The sequence below is a fragment of the Pagrus pagrus genome (genome assembly GCF_965226575.1).
Source record: "Pagrus pagrus genome assembly, chromosome: 14".
Taxonomy (NCBI): domain Eukaryota; kingdom Metazoa; phylum Chordata; class Actinopteri; order Spariformes; family Sparidae; genus Pagrus; species Pagrus pagrus.
In genome coordinates, this window is record NC_140198.1 from 154,821 (window position 1) to 172,500 (window position 17,680).

Sequence of the window (17,680 nt, forward strand, 5' to 3'; positions counted from 1 at the left end):
AAACGCAATACCAACCGCTACACTTCCTGTCTACACCTTCACAATAAAACAGGCAGTATTACCTTCAAAATAAACAAATAGTCAACAGCTTAACTTTCTGACACCATCAAAAAATATGTTCAAATTCGTACAAAGCTTTCTGTCTCCAGAGGAAGCTGCATGTCATCAGATAAACTGCCTCCAGTGATGTCACTCAGTCTCAGTGGCTCAGTTGCATTGTGGGTAATGTAGGCAGCAGGTTTTAAACAGGAAGTAGATTGACTGGAATAAAAGGAGTGATAGTTCTGGTTCTGCTGTTTGTTTCATCATGAGTCCAACAGTGTTACAGGAGTGTGATGAGAGCCCAAAACCTGGAGCCTACATTACCCACAATGCAACTGAGTGACTGTACACTGTAAAGTGTTACAGAAATCATCTTCATCATATTATTCATTGTTCATTCCTCCGTCAGTGCAGACAGTGACAGGCTGAGAGGTGAGAATTAGTTCATCACAGTTGTTTCCTTTAATCATATTCATGTGTTTGTTTGTGTCACTTTTCTACTTTCTGAACATTTTATCATCTGAATGGTCTGTTGGAAGATTCCTCATGTGAACTGAGTGTCTGCATCCAAACCCACTGATATTCATGAAAGGTCTCCTGGTGACTGACAGCATGTTATTATGTGGTCAGTGTGGAGCAGCAGGACGTGTATGTAGGTCACAGCGGCGTCGGCTCAGGGCGCCACAAACACTACACATGACTGTTAGTACATGTTTGTCCCGTCTGCACTGTGATATCTGGACCGAGTGTGACTGACCGGACACACACACACTCACACTGATGGAGGGCTCTGCTGCCACCAGGGGGCGCCACAACAACCAGTGTGACAAACACGAAGGGTGAAGGGTGGATGGATGAAGGGTGGTTGAAAGGGGGATGAAGGGTGGTTGAAGGGTGGATGATGGATGAAGGGTGGTTGAAGGGTGGATGGATGAAGGGTGGATGATGGATGAAGGTTGGGTGATGGATGAAGGTTGGATGAATGATGAAGGGTGGATGAAGGGTGGTTGAAGGGTGGATGATGGATGAAGGTTGGGTGATGGATGAAGGTTGGATGAATGATGAAGGGTGGATGAAGGGTGGGTGAAGGGTGGATGGATGAAGGGTGGATGAAGGGTGGATGATGGATGAAGGGTGGATGATGGATGGATGAAGGGTGGTTGAAGGGTGGATGATGGATGAAGGGTGGATGATGGATGAAGGGTGGTTGAAGGATGGATGATGGATGAAAGGTGGATGATGGATGAAGGGTGGTTGAAGGGTGGATGATGGATGAAGGGTGGATGAAGGGTGGTTGAAGGGTGGATGATGGATGAAGGGTGGTTGAAGGGTGGATGATGGATGAAGGGTGGATGAAGGGTGGATCATGGATGAAGGGTGGTTGAAGGGTGGATGATGGATGAAGGGTGGTTGAAGGGTGGATGGATGAAGGGTGGATGATGGATGAAGGGTGGTTGAAGGGTGGATGGATGAAGGGTGGATGATGGATGAAGGGTGGATGACTATCTACCTTCTGTTCAAATGACCCGAGTCCATTTAAAAACAATCCAATTAAAGAAAACTTCATTAATGATTTATTAACATTTGTAAATGAAGTTTATTAGAAACTGACAAACCAAAGAAAACTTTATTAACGATTTCATCATCTACATTTCACACTGGTGGATATTTACTTTAAGTACTGTACTCAAGTACACTTTACTCGTGTATTTCCATTCGTGTTACTTTGTGCTTCTCAGTTCCTCCACTGTATTTATTTACAGTGTTGTGCCTGAACGCGTTCAGTGAACGATCGTTCATGAACTCGTTCATATTTTGGGCAAACGTGAACTGAACGTACTTTATTTCTGCCTGATGAACGTTATTGTGAACGCGTTCATTCTGGCGTTTGTGAACGGCGCTCTCTCACAGTTTAACTTTGTTCAAGAGAGTGCCAGATTTCCATAGAGCCTTCCGGGCGAAAACCCGGCTAAAACACACCGTAAACAGGCCTCGATATGTAGCGGAAAAACACCCAATCTGGCAACACCAGCCCCCACAGAGTCGCACCGCCGGATGCGCCATCAAAATGCGAAGTATGGAGGCAAAAACGAATGAAGACAGCAGCACTACCTCAGACTCTGCCTCCACCATTAATACGGCATCTTTGTATGATTACTTAAAACAATTTTATGAAAAGGTTAGTGATGATCCAGGTGGGAAAAATATTACCTTTTTGTGTAAACTTTGCCCGCCGGGTTTCAAGAAGCAACTCCGTACATCAACAACGTCAACAGCAAACCTGAAACGGCACATTGAACTAAAGCACCCAGCTAGCCTTTCAAGGTATGTGCGAGTGAATAAAAAATCAAAAGACACGGCAACGGTGAGCCACAACAGATCCTTTACCACCCTAATCGCATTAACGGCGTACAGTAGCGGCTCCGTTGTCTTCATCTCCCAGCCGCAGCTGGACAACCTGGTTTTGCAGTATATTGTCAGAGACCTGCAGTTTCATTGTTAAAACTGATAAAATAATTGCTGTCTGTGCTTCTATATGGGCTGTGGCAATAATTTTGAAAAATAATAGCTCACAGCAACATATTGAAAAAAAAAAAAAAAGAACTATGAACTAGTTCATTTTTGGAACTGTGAACTTAGTTCCAAATTTTGAATTATGAACTATGAACTGAACTAGTTCATTTTAAAATTTGTGAACTGAACTTTGAACTAGTTCATGTAGAAAGGGACCTTTCCCAACACTGTTTATTTAAGAGCTAAAGTCTGAACAGAGATGTGTTGAGATCACTGAATACACATTGTTCAGGATTAAAACTGTGGTTTCTTTTAGTGTCTGTTGGGTCTTTGTCTTGTGAGCAGTTTTAAAAAGATGAATATTCTTCAAAATGTTATTAAAATAATGCTTGAGCCTCAAAAGAATGAAATATTCACCGAAAGACAAAATCAGAGACAGATGTTGTGGGTCAGAACTTTTTGTCCTTCTCTCTTCTCCCATGAATCATGTGACAACCCCTCAGATTGATCTGGTGACCCTGTGGAGGGGCCCGACCCTTATGTTTTGAACCAGTGTACAAACTGTATATGAAGTGTCTCCACCCAGGCGCCTCCAACAGGAACAAGCTGCTCTGACGTTCATGCAGCAGGACTAACGACAGATACTTTTTCTGTGACTGTGGTAGAAATGCAGAACTTCAGCAGCGATCTGGTTTCATTACACGTCTTTGAGTGTAAGTGTGTCGGACGTGATGAGGAAATGAAGTCAGTTTGGTTTGTGACTGCAGCTGAACCACATCAGCTCTTCTGCTGACTGTTCCTCAATGTTTCTGCCAAACAGTGGAAAGATGCTGAAAGTCTGGTTTCAGTGGACATCAAGCTCATTCTTTCTCTCTGGAGTCAGGAAATGAGGCGGTTAGTCAGTCATGAACACATGCTGCGACCTTCTATCCAATCAAAACACTCCTACATAGTTTTTATCTAAGTGTTGCAGTTTTTCCAAATGTGATCTATGCAATAAACTGAGACAACATCATCATTAATTATCTTTAATACAGAATTCAAAACAACTCAAACAATCTGAATAAACTGAAGGAAACAAAAGAGAAACAAAAAAAGACATCAAGTCGGAAAAGTTACAGAGGAGACGAGAACGTATCATCGACTGTGAGGATAGAAAAACACAAAGCTCCAAAAATTTAACTTTTCAAAAATGTTTAATATCTTAGAGATGGCACATTGTTTTTACTATTTATATTTTTATTTTCTGATCTTTATTGTTGCATATTGTTTTTTATGTATTCATTGATGTAAATAAAGCTCAGAGACATCAGACTCACAGCAGCCTGCAGGAGGCAGTCTATGAAGGATTTAAGACAGATCATCAGCAGCCTCAGTGATATTCTATATTGTTGTTATTGTCAACAAATCCCACAATGCATCACTCTGTCACTTCCCTCCCTGTCTGTGCCTCTCATGTAAAAATGTGTCAAAAAAAAGTTGAATTTGAATTCCTATAAAAGACTTAACGATCAGCTGGAGTTTTAACTGAAACAGGAGGTAATGCTGCGTTTGGCAGGGGACTATTTTCAGCTGCGGATGAACACACACAGTTGCTGTGGTGACAGCAGGTGACTCAAAATAAACTGATGTGAGAGAAGCAACGTGGCTTCTCTCACATCAGGCTCACGCATAGTTCAATAGTTCTGGAGTCATATGATCTGTAGACAGTAAGATACAAAATATTTAAAATATTTAAAAAATACAAAAAATATATGAATTTCAAAGTTTAAAAAATCTGCCTTTATATTTCTGTTTGTGTACAGAATAAACAAACAAGACACAAGTGGTGGACGGAGCCAGGCTAGCAGTTTCCCCCTGCTTTCAGTCTTTATGCTAAGCTAAGCTAATCACCTCCTGACTCAACAGCTTCATATTTAACACACACATATAGTGTAACAGTAACATTAATCTCTGTATTTCAGTTTTAAATAAAATGCAGATAAACAAATCAAGTTTTAAATTAAAAACAATAAAAGAATAATTTTGTGCTTTCTGATCAGTTACAATGAGTCAAATAACAGCTGGTTGGTTGTTCGGTGCGACCTCGTCATGATCTCTAAACAGACTGAACTCTGCTGTTACAGTCTGAGTGTAAATGAAAGTTGTTATGATAAAGATCAAACCTTCATGTCTGAGCCTTTCATCCTCTTCACTGCTGCTCTGTCCTCTTCTTCCAGCTGCTGTTCTTACAAAACAGATCTTCATCTGCTGTTTTCTGTCTCATCAATATAAAAGCCCTCCTCACGTCTCTGCAATTATCCCACATCATCGTAGTCTTCATCTTCATCCTGGACTTCAACTTCACCTCCGAGTTCATCGATGTCGTCGTAGTCCTCTGAGGTGTTGTCTGCTGCTGGATCTGGATCCTGGTACGGTGGAGGAGGAGGGACACACTTCTCCTCTTCCTCCACCTTCACATAGTCTCCCACGTCCTGCTCGTAGTCGGGCGTAGCCTGCTCGTAGTCTCCCACGTCCTGCTCGGAGTCGGGCGTAGCCTGCTCGTAGTCTCCCACGTCCTGCTCGTAGTCAGGCGTAGCCTGCTCGTAGTCTCCCACGTCCTGCTCGTAGTCAGGCGTAGCCTGCTCGTAGTCTCCCACGTCCTGCTCGTAGTCAGGCGTAGCCTGCTCGTAGTCTCCCACGTCCTGCTCGTATTTAGGCGTAGCCTGCTCGTAGTCGCCCACATCCTGTTCGAAGTTGTCCTTCACCTGTTCGTAGTCGGGTGTACTCTCCTCGCAGTCGGGAACCTCAGCCAGGTTCTCATAACTTTGAGCCTCTGAAACAGAAAATGTTAAAGTCACTCCATATTCTCATGATATTATGACTTTCTAAGAGTTACAGATATCAGTGATGTGGTGACAGACTGTGGCAGGATTCTGACAGTGTGACGGCAGTTTGATGTGTTTCCTCTGGTGGACAGAACAAACCTGAGTCAAAGTGACAAAGTCCACTTTGTCACAAAGTTCCAGTTCTTATCTAAGCTCATTAAATAATGACACACTGAGATGGCTGCCGACCCGACCTACATCCCAAATATTTAACGAGTTTCAGACTCAAAAATCATCTTTCTTACAAAGTAGACAGTGAGAGCTGAAATACGAGACACCCACTATGCTAACAACAGCTAACAGCTAACAAATCAGATTCACAGAAAAGCTGATCACAGCATGTTGAGTGTGAGAGCTTCTTGGTTTCAGCTGCACCGAAAGTCAACATGTCTTCAGTGAAGTCCGAGGCTGTGTTGGACAGGAGCAGGATCAACATCCAGGTCCATGTCCTCAGTCCTCAGTCCTCAGTCTTCAGTCCTTCAGTCCTCCAGTCCCTCAGTTCTTAAGTCCCTCAGTCCTTCAGTCCTTCAGTCCCTCAGTCCCTCAGTCCTTCAGTCCTTCAGTCCCTCAGTCCTTTAGTCCTTCAGTCCCTCAGTCCCTCAGTCCTTCAGTCCTTCAGTCCCTCAGTCCTTCAGTCCTCCAGTCCTTCAGTCCTTCAGTCCCTCAGTCCTTCAGTCCTCCAGTCCTTCAGTCCTTCAGTCCCTCAGTCCTTTAGTCCTTCAGTCCCTCAGTCCCTCAGTCCTTCAGTCCTTCAGTCCTCCAGTCCTTCAGTCCTCCAGTCCTTCAGTCCTTCAGTCCCTCAGTCCCTCAGTCCTTCAGTCCTTCAGTCCTTCAGTCCCTCAGTCCTTTAGTCCTTCAGTCCCTCAGTCCCTCAGTCCTTCAGTCCTCCAGTCCTTCAGTCCTTCAGTCCCTCAGTCCCTCAGTCCTTCAGTCCTTCAGAATGATCTTCAGCAGGAAATGCTTCCATTATGACCTTGTTGTTAAAGAGGCAAAGTGTTGAGCCTCTCCCATGTCCATGGGGAAGAACCTGCAGCAGGACCAAACACTTCCAGCAGATCAGCAGACATTTAAATTGACAGCAGGTTGAAGAGCTTCAGTCTCTCTCACCGTCCTCCACAGGCGGAGGTTAAAGGTTCGGTCCTGGTTGGAGGCAGCATCACTGTCTCATTCCTTACATGTGACGGAGGTCCTGCAGCTCCTGGTCAGATGAATGATTGTGGTTCAGCAGCAGAGTCCTGGACTCCTCTGGACGTTTGATCTAAAGATAAAACTTCACCTTCACAGCACCTGAACATTTAATCACCTCAGCATCAGTGTTACAACTCTGATCTTCTCTTTGTGTGGAACCATGATCACCATCTACAGCCAGCGAGCTCTCACTGTCAACAAAGACTGACACAGCTACAGCAGGACAGCTGCTGTGTCCTCATCCAGGAGCTGCTGTGTCCTCATCCAGGAGCTGCTGTGTCCTCATCCAGGAGCTGCTGTGTCCTCATCCAGGAGCTGCTGTGTCCTCCACAGTGTGCTTCACTTGTCACTGTCAACAAATCTGTTGTTTGGTCTGATCTGTAGAAACTGTGAACATCATCCACACTCAGTCTGATCTTGGGTATGAAGTTTGGTTCAGAAACTCAGAACATGTGATTTTGCTTTTGTTTAATAATTTTACTTTCATCAGAGGTCAGAGGTTTGTTTGGTTTCTCACCACAGATAGCCTACCACCCTGTTGTCATCCTTTAGACTCTGGTTTTGTCAGACGTCAGCTGTGATGAGGTTTTGTGTTCAGCTCTTGAGGTGATGTGGTGAGAGTGAGAGGAGGACGTGAGGTTCTGGGTAATTTAAAGTAGAATTATTGGTCTGACCTGCAGTGAGAAACTGTGTGCGAGGAGGTAAAGGTGGAGTGTCGCCCGTCAGCTTCCTCTCCTGGTACTGGTTGTTCCTGAGAAGACACGAAACGTGACAAAGTCAGAACACAGTGAGATAATCAGAAGGTTTCTTCTGTCGACACAGTCTCAAGCTGAGGTACAACATCTGTATCCTAACAGTTCAGTTTGTAACATGAGCATAACTAGAGGAGAGTTAGCTGCTGGATCTGAAGGACAATGGTTGTTGATGTTGAAAGCAAAGTTACGGACATTTATTCAGATCAAGTGTTCGTTCGGCCCTGAAGAGTATTTTACAGCAAACTTATCAAGATGTTGAAGGTGTTCGGTGGCACAGCTGAGAACAGCTCGTCCTTCATGTTGGCTCATTTAAAATGATCCAGGACGACAACAGCTTGTGTGAATTATGTGAATTAGGAGACGTTGACAATGAATCACATTTTCTTCTGTATCATGATGAGTTCAGAGTTTCTGTCTGTTCAACATCCAGAAACGTTTTGTGGCACAGACGACTACAGAACAATGAACAGCTGCTTGATTTTAATGCTGATAATTGATATTAAAGTCCGGAACAAACGTCCGGACGGTTTGTCGTCTGTGAGCTGCTGCGCTGGTTTCTGCTCTTTGTTCTCTCCTCTGATAATAATGTCTTCACATTATTTAAACAGGACTCAATAATGAAATTAATCAATCAATCAAAAATAAAACAACATTTTGTGGTTTTATGAAAAGTTAAGGCACATCGTCATAATTTTACACTTCAGCTGTGATGATCTCAACACAGATGTGTTTCACACAAACTGTGTCAATGAATGTGAATCACATGTGAAACTGTCAGTTAGTTAAAGCAGCTCTGTGAAGTTCTGGAGAAGAAATTCAAACTCTGAATTTGAACATTAATGAGGTAATAATACAAACTTTCTCCATTTGTGAATAAACAAGCTGTTCTCAGAGGACAATAAGGTCCGAGAACACTGTCTGAAGCTAGAAAGGTGGCAGGGTCCGCCACATATAAACACAGTTAAACAGTATACACTGTGTTGTCCTTTAAGGTCAGTTTGTTTAGTTGGTTTGAAGATGTTCCTCTTCTCATTAACATTTACTCACCAGAACTACAGACTGCTTCTTTAAAGTGAAAATGAAAATTATTTTTCTTTTCATTTGTTAAGTTTTCACATGTGACATTTCCTGAGGGGATGTTAGAGATTTAGCCAGCCACTGTGCCTCTGAACAGGCTAACTATTTCCCTCTGATTCCAGTCTTTATGCTAAACTAAGCTAAGCTAAGTGACAAGTGTGAGTTTGGTATCAATCTCCTTAATCTGACTCTTGGCAAAGAAAGTAAACAGGTGTGGACATGAAGGAGTGAACTTACACTGAGATCTAACTTAACAATCCTGAGAAGATCCATGTATACAGCAACACATCATTACATATGTATATAAATGTAAACATTACGTGGCTCTGAAGTCAGATCTTCTGTGCAGCTGTGAGATTCTGTGTTTGCCTGTGAAGAAAAAACAAAAGGTGATGAAATGTAATAAAACGTAAAGAACAAACTGACGTCGAAGCTTTGAGGACAAAATGAATAAACAGGCTTTAAACATCATGTCAGAGGGTTTTAATTTACTTTAAGTTGACAGAACGAAAAGACACGTCTGATGTCCTCATGAGACACTTTATCACATCAGTGCTCCGTCCTCAGGGATCATTAAAGTTTCATCACGTCCACACGGACCACTAATAATAGTCTTCATACAATTATAATAATGTTTCCTCTCACATTAATACTTCAGCAGTTACAAGCTGTCATAGTTTCTCTTCTTGTTCTGCTCTGATTTGTGGTGATCGAGTACATTATTGGTTTTTCAGTTAACTAAAGAAAACAGATGGAGATCCTGAGAGTGAAACTGATCGTCACTTCTCTGTTCTGGAAATGAACACAGAGACGTGTCCGTCAACGATCAATGTTTTATCTGTTCATGTAAACACTACTTTCAGTCGGCTCATTAGAATGTTTGGATGTCTGGATATAGTATAAAGGTTACAGTATACAGTATATATTATACAGTATATAGTGTATAGTACACAGTTAATAGTATACCGTATATAGTATAAAAGTTACAGTATACAGTATATAGTATATCTTTTACAGTAAATAGTATACAGTATAGTATAAAGGTTACAGTATACAGTATAGTATATAGTATAAAGGTTACAGTATACAGTATATAGTATAAAGGTTACAGTATACAGTATACAGTATATAGTATATAGTATAAAGGTTACAGTATACAGTATATAGTATATAGTATAAAGGTTAGAGTATATAGTATACAGTATATAGTATATATTATACAGTATATAGTATATAGTATATAGTATACAGTATATAGTATATAGTATACAGTATACAGTATATAGTATACAGTATATAGTATAAAGGTTACAGTATACAGTATATAGTATATAGTATACAGTATATAGTATATAGTATACAGTATATAGTATAAAGGTTACAGTATACAGTATATAGTATACAGTATATAGTATATAGTATACATTATATAGTATAAAGGTTACAGTATACAGTATATAGTATACAGTATATAGTATAAAGGTTACAGTATACAGTATATAGTATATCTTTTACAGTATATAGTATACAGTATATAGTATATAGTATAAAGGTTACAGTATACAGTATATAGTATATATTATACAGTATATAGTATACAGTATAAAGTATATAGTATATATTTTACAGTATATAGTATACTGTATATAGTATAAAGGTTACAGTATACAGTATATATTATACAGTATAAAGTATATAGTATATATTATACAGTATGTGACTGTATGTGACTGTATGTGACTGTATGTGAATGTATATGACTGTATGTGACTGTATATGAATGTATGTGACTGTATGTGACTGTATATGAATGTATATGAATGTATATGAATGTATATGACTGTATGTGACTGTATGTGACTGTATATGAATGTATGTGACTGTATGTGACTGTATATGAATGTATATGACTGTATATGAATGTATATGAATGTATATGACTGTATGTGACTGTATGTGACTGTATATGAATGTATATGACTGTATATGAATGTATATGACTGTATGTGACTGTATGTGACTGTATGTGACTGTATATGAATGTATATGACTGTATATGAATGTATATGACTGTATGTGACTGTATGTGACTGTATGTGACTGTATATGAATGTATATGACTGTATGTGACTGTATATGAATGTATATGACTGTATATGAACGCCTCTGCTCTCTATCTTCACATGCTGGACATCGTGTATCGCAGCTCTGAGCTTCATGACAAACTGCTTCTCTGACTCAGAAGCTGAACGGTCTGTAGGTTCAGGACGCCTCAGTCACTGGATGGTTTTATTTATAGAGTCATTCTCGGCAAACTCCTTGTTTACTTCTCTTTCTTTTAAACTAGAAATGTGGAAATCGCTTTGTCTTCATTCTCTTGACATCTTGTCATTTCTTGTTTCCTGTTGTCTGAACTGAATTGGCTAGGAAAGCTTTGAGGTTTTTGGCGCTGGCTGCATGAAACAATCTACAGACTGATGTGAAACTTGATTATCTGAGTGTGATTTCTGTTAACTTGCTGTTGTAACTCTGTGTTGGTCTGCTTGTAAAAGAGATGTGTGATCTCAGTGGGACTGACTTGGTTCAATAGACCTGGTTCAATAACAAACACACACACACATATCAGAGACTGTACAGACCTCACTACCTTCAAAACACTCACCAAAACTCACCTTTTTAGAACTGTTTTTAACGTATAACTTATAATACTAATACTTAAAATATAATTTTTATTGTGTTGTTTTTATTATTCTGCTTTTTAACCTGTAAAGTGTCTTTGTGTACCATGAAAAGCGCTATACAAAATAAATGTATTATTATTATTATTATTATTATTATTATTATTATTATTAGACCTGGTTCAGTAGACCTGGTTCAATAGACCTGGTTCAATAGACTTATCCTCTGAATTTGACACAGTCAACCACCAAATCGTCCTCTTCACTCTGGCCAAACTTGGCATCGCTGACTCAGCTCTAACCTGGTTCACATCATACCTGACAGAACGCACCTTTCAGGTCATGTGGAATGGCTCCTTGTCCAACCCTGGAAACTGGTGTCCCTCAAGGCTCAGTACTCGGACCGCTTCTGTTTTCACTACACTAGATCACTAGGCTCTGCAATCACATCATATGGATTCTCTTACCACTGTTATGCTGACGACACCCCACTGTTCCTCTCCTTTCCCCCATCCTCCAATACCCACGTTGCCACGCGCATCTCGGAATGTCTGGCAGACATCTCCGCTTGGACAACTGCCCATCATCTCAAGCTCAACCTCAGTAAAACTGAACTCCTCTTCATCCCGGGGAAAGACTGCCCTCACATGGACCTGGCAGTCACTGTCAAGGACGTCACGGTATCGCCTTCATCAACTGTGAGGAACCTGGGTGTAATCCTCGACGACGGACTATGCTGCACCCCCAACATCACCGTGTTGACCCGATCCTGCAGATTTGCCCTTTACAACATCCGCAGGATCCGGTCCTTCCTCACAAAAGAAGTGACGCAACTCCTGGTTCAATCGCTGGTCATCTCCCACCTCGACTACTGCAACTCGCTCTTGGCTGGACTCCCAACCTCTGCGACTAAACCATTGCAACGTATCCAGAACGCTGCAGCACGCCTCGTTTTCAATCTACCCAAATTCTCCCATGTGACCCCCCTCCTCCGTGACCTCCACTGGCTTCCTGTTGCGGCCTGCATCAGATTCAAGACCATGGTGTTTGCCTTCAAGGCCGTCAACTGAACTGCACCCATCTACCTCTAAAAACTGATCAGACCACATGCCCCTGCGCGAGCACTTAGCTCTACTACATCAGCTGGCCGGCTGGTACCGCCATCGCTGAGAGCAAACAAAGACCGCCCAACGAAGTCCCGACTCTTCTCTGTTCTGGCACCTCAGTGGTGGAACGAACTCCCGACCAACGTCAGGACAGCAGTCACTCGCCATCTTTCGCAAAAAGATTCAAGACTCACTTGTTCAGACCTCACCTCGACCCCGCATAGCATGACTCCCTCCCCTCCCCACCAAAAAATAAAAAATAAAAAAATCATATGCACATGTATGTTCCTATCTTTAGCACTTATATCATAGCACTTATGAAAGGTATCCTTGATAAATGGCAGCTACTTTGCTCAGATGAGGGCTTGAATATTGTTTCTATTTTTTCTACTTTATCAACGGTGATATGTTGTAGTTTCTTTCTTGTGACAGTTGTACTTATTGTAAGTCGCTTTGGACAAAAGCGTCTGCTAAAAGCCCTAAATGTAAATGTAAATGTAGACCTGGTTCAATAGACCTGGTTCAAGGCCCGCCGTTTAGCTCAGTTGGTAGAGCGGGCATCCCATGTATGGAGGCTTTGTCCTCGCTGCAGCGGCCCCAGGTTCAAGTTCCGGCCTGGGGCTCTTTGCTGCATGTCACTCCCCCTCTCTCTCATCCTCTTTCCTGTCCACCTTGAGTTGTACTATCAAAAAAAAAAATAGACCTGGTTCAATAGACATGGTTCAGAAGACCTGGTTCAGTAGAGGCTCAATAAAAATTATCAAAGTGACGTCTCTGCTGACATTTCATATCCTGATGGAGTTTCCGAGGATAATAAAACATGTTGGCTGTATCATGTGAAGTATTGTACGCCATGATTTTAGATAATCTGAGGCTGATGCATTTTAAATGTTATATTTAACATGTTGTGTGTTATGGTTTGTTATATTGTACCATTAAGTAATAAAACATTGTGACGCCTCACAAATATTAAACATCATTTGCTCTCTTCTCTTGCTCTCATGTTTTATCTCTTCTTCAGATCATCCTGAAAGAAGAAGTGTGAGAACAAACAGGAAAAAGAAGTAAATATCTTATTTTGACATGCAAATGATGACGCCTCTTCCAGTAACAGTGTCAGGCGTGTCAGATGAGTTTGGACCTACCTGCTCTGAAGAGACACCTGTTGATGAGGAGGAAGATGAGGATGATCACCACCGACACAAAGATCATCCCAACGATCACCCACAGCCACAGATATCTCCTCCACGCACTCATGGTCATCCCGCTGCACACCTCAGAGCAGAAACACAAATATAACCCTGCTGAGACGTGAGAGCTGCTGCTTTTCAGTTACAGCCGGACGATCGGAAAGAAGAGCGTTCACCACTTCCTCTTTCTGACTCAGTCTGCAGGTTATTTCTGTATTTATGATCTCAGAACCAAACTGACTCTTTAAGATCTCCAGGGACTTTTCATTGTCAAGATTCACTCAAATGTGTCTGAACAGTTTTTAAATGAACAGTTTATTATTTATCATTTTTGTCTGTTATCTGCATGAACAGAATAATGTTAAAGTTCTGTTCTCTGTTTATCTGTGCGGTCCGTATCCTCCCTGTCAAACTGCTTCCTGCCACGTCCCAACGAATAAACAGAAAATAAAACCAGGCGGACAAAAACTGATGATTCACTCTGAAGCTTTATTTTAATAATGAGACATATTTCAATATTTTATGACACAAAGATGCACACTGAAAAGTTTAATTATTCTTATAAACAAACTGACTTTCACTGTTAAAGTTAGGCCCTTTATTGTTATACTTAATTTTCTTTATTCAATGATCTTAAATAACAATACAATCATTTTTATTATTAATACTTTTTATAATTAATGCTTTTAACTGTAACAAACACTCAGAGAGATTCTTACCTTCCAGAGAAAAGCTGGTTTGAGTTCAGGCTGGGTTCAAGTTTCCTGACGCTCTCAGTAGATGGACAATGATGATGATGATGATGATGATGATGATGATGATGATGATGAGGGGGATGATGATGTTGATGAGGATGGTATTATTGATTTATGACAGTAGTCATCGTGTGTTTCATTTGCATGACAGTTTCTAATTTTCTTATTTTACCAGAGAAACTCTCCTCCCCACCCTCCACCACGCTCCACTGACCACAGCATGTGTGTGTGTGTGTGGTGTGTGTGTGTGTATGTGTATGCGTGTGTGTGTGTGTGTGTAGTGTAGTGTATGTGTGGTATGTATGTGTGTGTGTGTGTGTGTGTGTGTGCAGTGTGTGTGTGTGTGTGTTGTGTGTATGTGTGATGTTAAACGTGTAATATTTCATATATTTATGACAGTTTCCATTGAAGTCAGAGTCTTGTGACAGTTTGTGTCGAAGCTGTCAGAACATCCACTTCCGCCCGCTTTATATTTTCAGTTCCTCTTAAATCAGCTTTCACTGGTTTTTATCAGCTAACCCACATCACATCAGTCCAAGCCGAACCTTCCGGCCTTTTATTAACTTCTTTTTACCTCAAGTGTTTCTGAAGACACACATTTAAATTTGAATGTGCAACTTGATGTTTCCTAATTCAGTGCAAAATACTTTTATTTTGAAAGGTACCACCGGAATAATCAAGCTAGCTATATTTAGTAAACATATTACCGGAATCAGACGCTCCTCCGTGTTAACTTGTAAACGTTGAGTAGGATGTGGCTGTATTAAAACGTCCATTAAAACTAAACTATCTGCTTGTATAGGGTTAGGGTCCTTGTGTTTGTATTGTACAGGTTCAACTGGCTTCATCGAGCAGTGACGTGTAGATTTTATTTTGAAAGTGTAACCGGAAGTGTTGTCTCGGCGCCGTCCCTAGCTTGTCGTCAGTTGTGATGTTAGCCTGTTTTCTTGGACAGCCGAGCTCTTCTGCCTCTCCCCTGCTTGTTGGCTGAAGCCCCTCAGGAACCATGGCCGAGCAGGCCTCGGGCCCGCCGCTGTCGTCCCAACATGACGGTAAATGTGTCGTGTTTGTCGGATTGGGTGGTGAGTGTGGAGGGCTGGAGCTCCGGAGCAGCGGCCTCTGCATCCTTCACAACATTAGCTTGTTAGCATCGTCAGGGCGACGTGTCACTGCTGTCAGTGTCAGGCTGAACATTAGTGCTGCGCAGCGGGTTCACTCAAACACTGTCCGGCTGCTTATTAACGCGTCATGTCGCTGAACAGGAGCGGTGTGTTGTAGCATCTTATTAAGCTAACGGTGTTTTCTCTGCTAGCTAACTGAAACCTACAGCTAGCTGTTAGCTGTTAGCCTGTCGTTGTGATGTGGAGTTCGGTACCGGCCTCGTTAGCCTGTCAGTCTGTAACAGGGATCATATGGATCCTATGAGTCCATCACTGTGTGCTGTGTGAGGCTGGACCAGCATCCAGGCGGATCATCCTTCAGGAGGGCTCTCTCTCTGGGTCTCAAACTGGGGTCCGGGGTCCGTCCTGGGGTCCTGCAGGAGTCTGTGCTGCAGCTGTAGATCTCAGTTAATTTAATTCAGATTGTAACCGTGTGGTTGGTCCTCAGTTACAGTCTGAACACACACGTTTTAATAGATCAAATACAGACGGTTTGATGTCAGCAAACTTTAAAGGTGCTATACATGAGAAGTGGCCATGCTCAAAACAAACAGAGGAACTGCTAACTGCTGCTAACTCTAGCCCTCAGCTAGTTAGCTCAGTTAGCCGTGCAGCTAGCGGTCCGGCCTTGGAGCTCAAGGAGCAGAGGAATGTTTACACCACTATCACAGGAGCTTTGACCTGAGACTGGTGGGGCTAGCTGGTTAGCATGCTAACTTGTTTAGATCTGTCTGCAGCACATAGAACAGTTATTAATGAACTATGAAGTCAAATGTCTGTTGATAGTTTGTGTTCATTCCTACATAGTGCTCCTTTAAACTGCACAGAGTCTGACATGTGTTGGACTCAGTGTTCAGGTCTCGGCTCAGTTCAGTCTGTGTCTGGATGCTGCAGCAGCAGAAATGTCTCATCGTTACAAACATAAAGGATCCAAACATCCCTTCAATCAACACCCGGCTCAGATTACAAACTATAGATTCTCTGCACTTTGAATCAATATGTGCAAACGGAGCGTGTTGTAGTCATTTTAATGTCATGTATCACAGGTTATCAGGAGGTTATCAGGAGGTTATCAGGAGGTTATCAAGAGGTTATCAGGAGGTTATCAAAAAGTTATCAGGAGGTTATCAGGAGGTTATCAGGAGGTTATCAGGAGGTTATCAAGAGGTTATCAGGAGGTTATCAGGAGGTTATCAAGAGGTTATCAAAAAGTTATCAGGAGGTTATCAGGAGGTTATCAAGAGGTTATCAAGAGGTTATCAGGAGGTTATCTGGAGGTTATCAAGAGGTTATCAGGAGGTTATCAAGAGGTTATCAAGAGGTTATCAGGAGGTTATCAAGAGGTTATCTGGAGGTTATCAAGAGGTTATCAAGAGGTTATCTGGAGGTTATCAAGAGGTTATCTGGAGGTTATGAAGAGGTTATCTGGAGGTTATCAGGAGGTTATCAAGAGGTTATCTGGAGGCTTTTATTATTGATCTTTAAAGATTAAATAGTTTTTTTAAATAAATCTCATATTGAGTGTATAAACAGTGGACAGGACCAGCTGAGAGCTGCTGATGTCATTGAGTCCTCCACTGATTCAGTTGAACTGTGAAGCTGCTTAAAGAAAAGTTTCTATACGTTTCGACTTGTTTCTCTCCCTGTGATTGGCTGTCTGTCTGTATGTTGTGCTGTTCTGTGTGAACACTTTAAACTATCAGTAAAATCATTAAACATTTGTCTTTAACGAGGTGATAACACAGCAGGTGGTTTCATTTACCTGCAGGGCTGCAGCTCATTTCTGTAGAGAGCTGCTGTCTGTGGTCGTCCTGTAGGACAGGTGAAGACAGGTGAGGACAGGTGAAGACAGGTGTGGATTCACTGTCAGTCAGTAATGAAGCAGCACTTCTACCACAGTGTGAACATTTACTCTGTGTGTCTCTGACTGAAGCTTCAGTTTGATCTTCATCAGTTTTGTATCTGAACTGATTGTGATGAAAACAGTCAGGTGGCAGCTGGTATCTGATTGGTTCCAACACATTTCTCCTGAATGAAAGTGGACTTGTCTCCTGCTCGTCTTTTAATGTGAAGGTTCTGTTTATAAAGAACAGTTGATTAATCTCAGTCCTGTCCGATTATTCTCTCTTTCTTCATGATCATCATCATCATCAGAGGTGCTGCAGCAGGAGGTGTCGTCTCTGGATCAGGACCGGACCGACTTCATCAGACTGAAACAGCAGCTGGAGGCCGAGTTCAACCAGAAAAGAGCCAAGTTCAAAGAGCTCTACCTGACCAAGGAAGGTACGGATCAATATCATCAATAATCTACTGATCTGTATCATCAATAATCTACTGATCAATATCAT

At 41.8% G+C, this 17,680-nt stretch overlaps 2 protein-coding genes across 3 annotated transcripts in view; one reads left to right on the plus strand and one right to left on the minus strand.

Moving 5' to 3' along the window:
• Positions 1–3,568: 3,568 nt before the first annotated feature.
• scimp (SLP adaptor and CSK interacting membrane protein) lies at positions 3,569–14,397 on the minus strand. 2 transcript variants are annotated; one of them, XM_084372852.1, is made up of 5 exons: positions 14,137–14,397; positions 13,373–13,494; positions 8,764–8,812; positions 7,286–7,362; positions 3,569–5,371 (listed from the first exon to the last, which is right to left on the minus strand). In XM_084372852.1, the coding sequence occupies exons 2-5, from the start codon at positions 13,488–13,490 to the stop codon at positions 4,854–4,856; spliced, it is 762 nt and encodes a 253-aa protein (XP_084228978.1). In that variant the 5' UTR covers positions 13,491–13,494; positions 14,137–14,397; the 3' UTR covers positions 3,569–4,853. The 2 variants fall into 2 exon arrangements, with proteins under 2 accessions (XP_084228978.1, XP_084228977.1); XM_084372851.1 differs by having other exon boundaries at positions 13,373–13,502.
• Positions 14,398–14,953: 556 nt separating this feature from the next.
• Positions 14,954–17,680, plus strand: part of rabep1 (rabaptin, RAB GTPase binding effector protein 1) — a 21,335-nt gene continuing 18,608 nt past the window's right edge. The window contains exons 1-2 of the mRNA XM_084374069.1: positions 14,954–15,224; positions 17,487–17,615. Coding sequence (XP_084230195.1) covers positions 15,179–15,224; positions 17,487–17,615 — 175 coding nt within the window. The 5' untranslated portion in view covers positions 14,954–15,178. The remainder of the gene's footprint in view (positions 15,225–17,486; positions 17,616–17,680) is intronic.